The sequence below is a fragment of the Tursiops truncatus genome, chromosome 10 (assembly GCF_011762595.2).
Source record: "Tursiops truncatus isolate mTurTru1 chromosome 10, mTurTru1.mat.Y, whole genome shotgun sequence".
In the NCBI taxonomy this organism is placed as follows: domain Eukaryota; kingdom Metazoa; phylum Chordata; class Mammalia; order Artiodactyla; family Delphinidae; genus Tursiops; species Tursiops truncatus.
This window is the reverse complement of record NC_047043.1, coordinates 1841164-1852933: the sequence shown is the minus strand read 5'-3', so window position 1 is coordinate 1852933 and position 11770 is coordinate 1841164. Positions and strand designations below refer to the sequence as shown.

The 11770-nt window shown below is 42.1% G+C and overlaps 1 protein-coding gene across 1 annotated transcript in view; it reads left to right on the top strand.

Moving 5' to 3' along the window:
- Positions 1-309: 309 nt before the first annotated feature.
- The window catches only part of MYLK4 (myosin light chain kinase family member 4), an 85360-nt gene continuing 73899 nt past the window's right edge, over positions 310-11770 (top strand). The window contains exons 1-2 of the mRNA XM_033863762.2: positions 310-6938; positions 10820-11090. Of these exons, the coding sequence (XP_033719653.2) occupies positions 6847-6938; positions 10820-11090 (363 nt within the window). The 5' untranslated portion in view covers positions 310-6846. The remainder of the gene's footprint in view (positions 6939-10819; positions 11091-11770) is intronic.

Below are 11770 nucleotides of genomic sequence, written 5' to 3'. Positions count from 1 at the left end.
TGTAATACATATATCCGCACAGGACTCATTTCCGGAGTATATAAAGAATTATTGCAACTCAATAAGAAGAAAAAATACCTCCATTTTTAATCTTTTTTTTAACATCTTTATTGGAGTATAATTGCTTTACAATGGTGTGTTTGTTTCTGCTTTATAACAAAGTGAATCAGCTATACGTATACATATATCCGCATATCCCCTCCCTCTTGTGTCTCCCACCCTCCCTATCCCACCCCTCTAGGTGGTCACAAAGCACCGAGCTGATCTCTCTGTGCTATGCGGCTGCTTCCCACTAGCTATCTATTTTAAATTTGGTAGTATATGTTAGTCCATGCCACTCTCTCACTTCGTCCCAGCTTGCCCTTCCCCCTCCCAACACCTCCATTTTTAAATGGGCAAAAGGTATAAAAGAATACTTCACAAAAGAAGATATATGGAAAGAAAAACACATGAAACAGGCACAGTGAGATGCACATTAAAACCACGGTGAGATGCCACGACACTCCCTCTGGAATGACTGAAAATAAAAAGACTGACAACGTTACATGTTGGCAAAGACAAGGCACAGTTGGAACTCAAAGCATTGCTTGTGAGAACATAAAATGGGAAAATCATTTTGGAAAATCATTTGGCAGTTTTCTTAAAAAGGGAAACACACCCTTGCCATGTCATCCAGTAATTCTGTTCCCAGAGAATTTACCCGGGAGAGATGAAAACATGTTCAAAGTGTGTCCACAAAACGGGTTGTATGCAAATGGTTAGCGCAGGCTTATTCATAATAATCCCAGACTGCAAACACTGCAAACGCCCAGCAACAGCGAATGGAAAAACAAAGTTTGGTTTACTCATACAGTGGAATTCTACTTGGTAAAAAAATTAAACTGCCGACACACAGAGCAATGATAGATCTTAGAAACATTGTGCTGAATAAAGGAAGTCAGACACAAAACAGTATATGTGTTGTATGATTCCAGTTATGCGAAATTCTAGACCAGGCAAAGCTAATCTGTAGTGTAGAAATTATATCAGTGGGTGAAGGGATGGGGATTATTGGTGGCCAGGGCATGAGGGAGTTTTTGGCTAGTGATAGAAATGTGGTATAAATTGAGGAGATGGTTACACCATTATATGCATTTATCAAAACTCATCAAACTGTACCTTTAAAATGGGTGCAGTTTATTTATGTAAATTATATCTCAATAAGATTGATTTTAAAAACCACAGCAAGATCCTATTTCCTGCCCATAAGAATGACCAAAATTCACGTGACTGTCAATACCAAATGTTAACGAGGGTGCAGAGCAGCTGGAACGCTCGCGCGTCGCCGGTGCGCTGCTGGTGCAAAGCCTAAAATGGGCCCTTTGGAAAACTTGTTGATTTCTTATAAAATTAAATATTCACCTGCCTCATGACCCATCAATTGTACTCTTAGGTATTTACCCCCAAGATATGAGGCCATATGTATAAAAAGTCTTGTAGAAGAATGTTTATAGAAGCTTTATTTGTAATAGCAAAACAAACAAACAAACCTGGAAACAATGTAAACCTGCAGGTGATAGATAAACAGATTGTGGTCTGCGAAATGCTGCATTAAATTAGCAGCGGATGAACTGGAGACACATGCAAAACCACACATGACTCTCATAAATGTTATGTTGAGTGAATGAGACCAGACACAAAGAGCACAGATGGTGAGTCCATTGGAAGGAAGTTCAAGAACAGGCACGTCTAAGGAAACTGGAGTGTTAGAAATCGGTGTTGCTGAGACAAGGGCATTGACTGAAAGGGGGCGTGACGGAGATGTTCTGCATCCCGGCTGCGATGTTGGTTAACTAGGAGCACACATTTCTCAACACCATCGAACTGTAGATCCGAGCTCTGAGCATTTCACTGTTAGCAAATTTCACCTCAATTAAAAAAAAATTAATTCAAGGGGTTTCCATTTCCAATAATGGCAGCTAGGAACTTCAGATCAACACAAGTAACTGATGAAAACACGTAAAAATGCTGAAGCAAATGGTTTAGAAATCTTAAAAGTATCAGAGACCTGATAAAATAGGAACCACCTGGCAAAAATCCAAAGGAATCCAAATCCAAACAGGCCAGAGGGACCTGAGCGCAAGAGTTCCTTTTGCCCCGAGGGCTTTTGCTAATTCTGCGCACCGTGGGCCTGGCCTTGGGTGGCCTCTGCAGGCGAGGTGACAGTCATGAGCCCAGGGTCTACCTGAGCCAGGGGTCTAACCTCAAGTGGAGGGGCCTAATAGACGTCCCTTCGTGAAGCTGTTCCCCGGGGGGCGGCGCCTCCTGGCAAGGCTACCCAGAAGTAAACCTACCCCAACAACTACTTCCCTGAGCTACCACACTCATTTTTTTTCTGACATTGTTAAATATTCTTCTGCACACGACTTAATGGAAGCATAACGTTCTTTCTTATGGGAGAACCACAGCTATTCAATCAACTTGGACTTAGGCTTTATTTCAACGTTTTAAATGTAGTAAATAATGTCATCGTGTATTACTTCAAAGATAATATTTTACAATTCTATTTCTTAGGGGCAAAAGTCTTAGAAATGCAAATGGGGTCAAAGAGAATGGCCAAATTGCCCTCCCTAAAGATGAGGGCATTTACATTCCAACCAGAAGTGTAGGAGCGTGCCACCCTGTGCCCTCCCAGGCTTCATTTATGCTGGAAGTGTTTCCCATATAGGAGCTGGGACTTACAATGCCCTTTTACCATTTTACCAGCTGTCATGGTCCTTTTGTAGCACGAAACATCAATACTTTTGAATATGTAGCATAAAACCTAAACACCTATTATGAACCATTACATAATAGCCAAATTTATCTTCTACCTAAAGATACAACTTTTACCTTTAATAAGAAATAACCCAAACCTGAGAGTATGCGGAGTTTTCACCCACCTCCCCTTCAGCCACTATTACCCTCTCTGCTGTAGCATTTCCCCATGGAAAATTTCTCTACTGAACCTTACCCTCTTGGGAAAAGCAGGCCAACATTTGGTCAGAAGAGCATGTCTTGGGCTTTGCACTTCTGTAATTTCATGCCTTGTTCCTGTCATAAGCTTCTTCTAGCTCCTAAAATTCACTTCCAATTTAGAAGGTAGAAAAGGATTCTCAAGAATGGAAACACAAATATACCCTTCCTCAAATTCCAACTGGAAAAAAAAATGATGATTCATGCTGTAGAATGGAATGTTTTAAATTTGGGCATGAATGCTCTCACTTTTCCCAATTGTTTAGAACAATCTCAACAGAAGCATGAAGTTTACCTTACAGCAGGCATTTTATTTTGTTCTTACATTTTCAGACTTAATGAATTAATGGGAGGGAGGTACATTTGTGTAATGGGGGAAGGATCAGAGAGAATCCTATGGTGCTGGGTTGGAATTAGGAAACTATAAGAATGAACTCAGGATTTAAAAAAATTGTATTTCCAGCTCTGTCCACTGCAAGGACTAGAAGCAATGACATCCCAGCAGCAAAGAGCACTCCCATTGCCCTGGTCTTGGTTTCTAAATACCATTCTTCCCTAAGAGGAGCCAGGGCTTCTCTGAGAAATGGCAGATTCTAGAAACAGGGCAGGAAAATTACATGGTGAGCTTTGAACATCTCATTATGCCAGAAAGCAAGGAAGTGCGCCCCCAAACAATAGTGATATGTCAGAAGTACAGAGGCTCCCATTGACCAAATCTGGGACAGTTTGAGCATCCACATGACTGACACGGGGAATGTGTGTCACGTTTAGAAATGATACTAAACAGGGACGGGGATCCGGATGGGCTGGAGCACTCTTCTTAATAGAATATAATACCAGTTACTAAATGTAGAAAATCATACAATTAGAGAATTACCACTGAACAATCACTGTGGTAATAACTGATTCATGCAAGAATGGATACTAAAGTCATGGAGTGATAGACTGTTGTGGAACAGGACACCCATAAAAATCTCATAGGTTCCTTATTAATTACAAAAGAAATAAGGGTAACTTTACTGTGGGGAAATCTGGCAGACACCATCTGAGTCAGGATACCAAATTATATGAATCGTGACACAAGCTACATCGCGTACCACCTACTGAGACATTCCCAGAAAGACGCACCATCACTGATGTGGTTTTCATGATTAGAGGTTTACCTGGTTGCAAATATGAAGAAACAATCAGGCAATTCAAATTGAGGGATATTTTATGAAGAAATTGGTCTGAAGTCTTCAAAAATATCAGTGTCATGAAAGGTTAAAAAAAAAAAAAAGACTGGGTTATTGCTCCTTGAATAGATAAAAAGAGACTAAAAAGACATCTCAACGAAATGTGCTTGTGTGATTTTTGGTTGGCTCCTGTCTTTGTTCTCAAGGAGACATATGCCAATGTATTTAGGGATAAAGTTTCACAAGGTCTGTAACTTACTCTCAGAAAAGAGAGAGACAGCAAATATTGAAAACATAAACATTTGGTGAGTCCACGTGCAGGGTGTATCGATATTCATTGTACTGTTCATGCAAATTCTCTGCAGGTTTTAAGTTCTAAAAAAATAATTCAGAGAAAAGGAAACATATCTAACAAAAATTATATAGAAGTCGTATGAGCTTTGGAAACGTATTTATGAATTTATGAATAGGATTGCACCGTGTACTTTGTTCCTATTGAATATCACACATGGTTTCTAAGCAGTATATTAACTCAGTGACATGTATTTACATTTTACAAGAAAGTAAAAAAGGCTATAATTAGATGAACAAATTGTGCAACCATTATAGAAGTAATGAACAGAAAACACTGTTTAGTACTTCTGAGGAGACTCATTTTTAAATGGCCCCAGCTATATTTTTATCTAATTGTTTTCAATCCTCCTATTTTATTTTCATTTTTTATTACACAAAATTTAGCTACTTACTCACTGTCACTTGGACATTCTACGGGTCTAATATCAGCTAGGTTGTAAGCAAGTCTGAATGTTCCGTAACGTCACTGTCCTGCCTTGGAGTTTCCTATCTCCAAATAGAAAGTAAGAGGTAGAAATTAGTTTTAAGTTTCTGTTCATTTTCTACTAATTACAAAATCATACACTATGTGGTATTCCTACCCAGAGAAGAGAAGAGTGAGAGTCTTAACTCTTTCCCACTCACCGTTTCCTCTTCCTTTTCTCTGGCCCCAGGTGACCCGGCAAGCGTCGGGTATGATTTATGACTGCTTGGATCCAGCCTGGGTCACCTGGAACAGCCGGCCATAAACTGTTCACTGGTGCTTTTCTTTCTTCTTTTAACAAGTTTACCTTTCATTATTCATATTATTGGGTTTTCTGCTTTCTTAATTACTTTATTGAAATGTAATTTACGTATCATAAAATTCACCCATCGTAAGTGTACAATTCAACTACGTGTTTGGAAACTTAATGAGTTGTTCAAAATGTTTTTGAACCTTTCCATCACCCCAATACGATTCTGTTTACAGTTAATGCCTGTTCCTGCTCTCAGCCTCAGGCAACCTAAATCTACTTCCTGTGTCTATAGATGTGCCTTTTCTGGACATTCCATGCAAATGGAACTTTACAGTATACGGTCTTTGTTTCTGGCTTTTTTCTCTTAGCACAATGCTTTTGTTTATCCAGCTTGTAGCAGGGATTAGTGCTTCATTCCTTTTTATCGTTGAGTAGTATTGCATTTGAGTGGATGTATCAATTACCTTTCTCCATTCACTGAATCCGTTGCTGGACATTTGGGTGGTTTCCAGTTTGGGGCTGTTGTGAATAATGCAGCTGTGAACATTTGCATGGGAGGCTTTGTGTGTTCAAATGTTTTCATTTCTCTTGGGAAGATACCTGGGAGAAGAATTGTTAGGTCATATGGGGAATAACTTTTTAAGGAACTATTTCCCAAGGCAGCTGCACCATTTTACACTCCCTCCGACCTTTGTGCTGAGGGTTCCCGTGACTCCACACCCTTACCAGCATTTCCCTTCTGCTGCCTTTTTATTATAGCTCTTCTGGCGGGTGTGAAATGTTATTTAATTGTGATTTTAACTTTCAGCTCTCTAATGACAGATTTCGGAGCATTTTTTATGTGCATATTAACTTCTTTTATTTATCTTCCTTGGTAAGCTAGTCTTCAAATCTCTTGTCCATTTGTAAAATTGGGTTGTCATCATATTGTTGATTTGTAAGAGTTTGCTTCAGGATATGAGTCGTTTATCAAATATCAAAATCGTTTATCAAAATGATTTCACAGTATTTTCTCCAAGTCTGTAGCTTGTCTTTCCATTTTCCTATGGTGTCTTTTGAAGAGCAGATTTTGAATTTTGGTGAAGTGCAGTGTATCAGTTTTTGCTCTCACCAATCATACTCAGTGGTGCTTTTTGAAAGGAAGAAAATTCAGTAGCTATGTGGATAACAGGGATGCCTTTCACCTGCATTTTGGTGTTTGTGAAGATTGCTCCACTTGTGTGTGTAGACGTTTAAGAACCCTTGTTCTGAGACATTCCGAATGCCGTGCACACGCAGAAACCATTAGCGTTGTCCAGGCTGCTTTGGACGCCGACCGGCACGCAGAGGCACTGGCAATGCCTGCCTCGCCCGCTCCTATGACAGCACGGTCTCTTGCTGGTCAATGTCCCTTGAAAAGCATCACAATTTCTATGGCTCTGTGGAATGCTGTTTTCCTGAGGTTAGTGTTTTTTCTGTTTTTTTGTTTTTTTTGTTTTTTTTTTTTTTTTTGCGGTACGCGGGCCTTTCACTGATGCGGCCTCTCCGGTTGCTCCGGTTGCTCCGGTTGCTCCGGTTGGAGCACAGGCTCCAGCGGCCATGGCTCACGGGCCCAGCCGCTCCGCGGCATGTGGGATCTTCCCGGACCAGGGCACGAACCCGTATCCCCTGCATCGGCAGGCGGACTCTCAACCACTGTGCCACTGGGGAAGCCCCTGAGGTGAGTATTTTTAAAAAAGGTTTGCAATTCCAGAACATGAGGGCAATCCAGTACCGCTGGGGCTGCTTCTAGCCTCACTGTGAATTTTTCCACGCCTTAGAGCGGGGGTCCCCGTTAGGAACGGGGCCGCACAGCAGGAGGTGAGTGGCGGGCGAGCGAGCGAAGCTTCATCTGCCGCTCCCCATGGCTCCCCATCGCTCGCGTTTCTGCCTGAACCCTCCCCCACTCCCCGGGTCCCTGGAAAAATTGTCTTCCACGAAACCCATCCCTGGTGCCAAAAAAGGTTGGGGACCGCTGCCTTAGAGCATCTTTAAAGATGTTCCAGTGATTTTATGGGTATGGACAGAGGGTGCTGAGGCTAGGTGGGTAGACCACAGTGGGTATGCATGCACTACCTGTTCTTCTTGGTGGTCAATATTGTACCAGGCTGCTTGTCCTCTGTGCCGCCAGAAGCTAGAAATAGTGTGACACAGCAGAACTGCACTTCTGTCGTTTAATATTAGAAGACAAGTAGCATGGGTTCTTTTAATTGACTTTTCCTTTAGGACAAATAGACATAATTAAAAACCTTCTCTCTAGTAATCAATTGACAGATGCTTATTGAATACATATTGTGCTTGAAACTTATCTGCGTGTGATGACTTCCAACCTGGACCTCTCCCCTGAAGCCTAGATTTCTATATCACAACCTGTTCAACTCGGACGTCTAATAGACCTGTCAAACACTGAGGGCCTGACTTTTCCCCCCAGAGTTACTCCTCCCATGACCTTCTCCATCCCAGTCAATGTCAACTCTCCTTCACGTGCTCAGGAAAAGAGATGGAAAGTCATCCTTGCCTACCATCTTTCCTTCACTCCCTGTATCCAATCCATCATAAATCCTAGAGTTTCTAAATGGAATATGAAATCCTGGATGAGATTCCAACAGAGAAAAGGGACATTAGGGAAGAACTCTTTAAGTCTGAATAAAGTATGGAGTTGAGTTCATAATAATGTATCAGCATTGATTCATTCATTGTGACAAGTGTACTATACCCATGTAAGAGGTGAAAAATCCGGGAAATTGGGTGCAGAGCATAGGGGGACTCTCTGCTGTCCTTTCACTTTTTACCTTTTCTGTAGATCTTAAACTACTCTAATATAAAAAAAATTATTAAGGAAATATGCAAAGGAGCAGTTTCTGCTGACTTCTAGCTGATTAGAGCCTGCGGCTGGTTTGCTGGAGCCGAGGGGACAGAAAGTCTGCTTCCACTGATTGGATGGTCTGGGTAGAGGGTACTGTCAAATTAGCCAAAGGCCATACACATGGTTTTCTTTGGGTGTGGGGATTGGTCACCTTATCAGTACTTTTTCACAGTTTAATTACTCCAAGGAAAATTGATAACCTCAAATAAGTTCAGTCTTTTCATAACAATTGTGTCACATAATTTATCTTTCACAAATACATAATATTGTTTAGGTATTCTTCCTGAAGAGCAAAGTTCTCTAATCCTAGAAAAATACCTAACGTTTGGCTTTTTAAAGATCTTGCTATAATTCTTTATATGCTACTCAAAATGAAAACGTATTTTTATTTTATATGGAATACATTGATCTGAATTAAAAATAAGGACTTTTTTTTGGAAAAGCAAGAGGGCACTAGAGACTGGTGTTGGGTTAGGGAGTGGAGGGGTTGGCAAAGGCTCTGAAGAGGTGAAAGCTGAAGAATTGCAGGATCGCTTGTATTATTAGTTTGATTTTCTGGGGAATCAAGGCTTTATGCAACTTCAGGAAATCCAGGCATCCGCTGCTGTTGGGATCAGGCAGGTGGTTTGCCGGCACTGGATTCTCTTTCCTTGGCCTGTGATGGAAGGCAGGGGAAGGCAGAGTGTTGCTTGTAGGGAGAGTTTATTAGTGTTCTTGTGACTCCCCTTCATGCCTGTGCCTTTGAACTTTCCCTGCAGCTGTAAACAGCTGGAGATGTTGCAAATAATTTTAAGGACTTGCAGAGTGCTTTGGCCATCAGAAGCTCTCTCCCACTGTAGTTGGATGTGTTCAAAGTGTAAGGTGGGCAAAAAAGGTGGCTGTGCGGTTCCCTCACCTAAACCCTCTGGCTGGAAGCGTGCCCTAAATGCCGAGTCTGAAACGGGCAGGAGAGCGGGGCGTCTGATGGCAAAGACAAATGCAGCGTTGTAGTCCTGAGTGTGTTGCCACCCTGACGGGACAAGAAGGTGAAGGTGATATTTCATCCACTGTTACGGTCTGTCCTCTCCTTACCTGACCTCTGAAATGGAGCCGTCAGCTTTGAAAAGCCTGGTGTCTAAAATTAATATTCTTCCCCATCTGACTAAGAAGGCAACAGCTGAGCAACATGAGATCAAGGACCATCTGAGTTTAAACAGGGGCTCAAAGTGGCATTTGAGAGAGAGGATACTTCCTCTCAGAGTGGACACTTGTCTTTTCAGAAGACTTACTCTGACAGGGAGTCAAGACTTTTACCAGGGAATTGCACAGTTGTTTTGAACTCTGCAAACTCCCTTTTATCTGCTGGAACTTATACTCTGCACTTGGAATGGTCTGGACCCCAGCATGTCCTCCTATAAATGGTAATTACTCTTATTTTCTGTCTTTCTACGTCACCTTAAACAACAAGTTGTACCAAACTCCAGGTAGAGCTTAACGTTTAATATTTTCTCTGCAAAATTTTTATATCTTGGACCCAAGCTTTTGTTTTAATATGTTAATTTTATGTGGCTTCCTGAGCCAACTTGAATACCATCTACAATTACATATTAGATTTTAGTTGTAGTTTGTCTTAGACGTAGTCATGAAATCCTTATTTTAATAATAACTGTTTTCAGGGCAACTTGTAAGAACACTGATGACGGTCTATGGTGTATTTTACAGAGCTCTGGCTGACCCTGCTTACATTTGAGTGTGTTTAAATGTAAGGTCTTTGTGTGGTTCAGTAGAAGTTTGTAGAGCATTGGATTTTAAATAATTTGTAACTCAAGGTATTATTTTTACTAGCTGAGTTGAGAAAATGAAAGACGACGTTTTGTGGAGCTAATTACAGATGATTTCAAATTGAGAAAAAGCTGGAAGAAGCAATTTCCAGAAAATCTCCAGCAGGGGGCCTCAGGAGGGAACTGGCCACAAGTTCTCATCGGTCTCCCCTGATGATCAGGAGATGCACAGGCACATACATCGCGTGGGTCTTCAGTGTCAGAGCAGTAGAACATGTATCACCTACATTCGTAAGGGAAGTAGTTCAAGGAAAGCACAAGGGTGTGAAATCTTTGGTACTTAGCTGCTAATGAGGATGCAAAGAAAGGTATCTGGGAATCTTAATCTACGTGAGAGCATTATTAGGAAACACAGTTCTTTTTAAAATAAGCACCAAACATTTTAAGATGTAGGCAGAGAGGGGCTCTGGAAATGGCTCATTTGGTGGAGAGCACTCCTCCGAGGGCACAGAATTCCCGGGGGGAGCGCCAGAGAGCCCCTTCCTTACACAGCAAGCCCTTCCCACCAGGGCCAGGAGGAGCAAAACCAGCAAATCCAGTTAAACCCAGAGAAACTTTGTATCCCATACTTGTACCAGCCACTTAACATAAACTTAACATAAACACTTATTTTAGGTAATGAGGGAACATTGTAGTTGCCCAGTGAAACTTAAGGTGGCGTCTTACTGTTTGCTTTTGTAGAAAAAAGTGGGGAAAGAAACCTTTTTCCTTTCAGAGTTCCAGCATTTGAAACTCAGTATTGATATTTGCATTTCTCTTCCTAATTTTGGGTCCCTTCTGTTTAAATAGAAGCGACTTCTAAATTCCCAGTGGTCATTTTCCCACAGAGTCAAATGTGTGAGTCGGTGATGAGAACTCTGTTTCTCCTCCTTGCAGTCAAGGGGAAGGCAGACTCAGAAGTCACGACTGCGTCCTGATTTACAAATCGGAGGCGGAGGGGCACGAACACCACACACCAGACAGGAACTTAGTCGGACTCACCACCAAGATGCTGAAAGTGAAGCGGCTGGAAGAAATCAGCACGTGTTACCACAGTGACCAGCTGGAGAAAATGGCCTTTTTTCAGTGCATGGAAGAGGTGGAGAAAGTGAAGTGTATTCTGGAAGAAAGTTCTAGTGAACAGGATTCGAGATCTGGGAAGAGTGAGGTAACTGTGCTAATTTAGTCTCCTGAAAAGTGTCAGTTCTACTTTATCTTTTCTCACATAAAGCAATACCTGTCGCCGTTTATACGACCGTTTTCTGACTCTGTTTGGTCACTTGAGTAGAGTTAAGGAAACTTCATGAACAGGCAAACTTCCATTTGTTTCATGGAGGTTTGCGTATCGGCGGGTGTGGGAAGTCAAACTTCCATTTGTTTCATGGAGGTTTGCGTATCGGCGGGTGTCGGAAGTCATTCGGAGGCCTTTGAACGTGCACCTCTCCCTTGCAGGCAGCTCCTCAGCCCGGTGGCTGGTCTACAGGTTACGATGGTGAACGTATGCAAACACACATTTCTTAGGAAGGATGGTTTAAAAGGATAGGTTTGGGCATGAAATCCAGAGAAGCACTGCGAGGGCCACAATTGCCCTGCAGAAGTTTCTAATTTCTTCAGGACCCTGAGGTCCTCGCTGTTGACAGTGGCGGTCAGAGTCAGGGACAAGCCCTTGCCGACGGCACGCCTCATGCAGAGCCCCATTCTGGCCACTTGCTCTTTGGGGCAGTTACTAAAGCAGCCCAGGGGCTGCCTGTCTGAATAGCGGGGCCGTAGCTGTTGGAACATCGCATGTATGCAAAGCACTCAGCACAGGCTCTGTCACCAGGGTAGGCGTTCAGTAGGTGTCGGCCA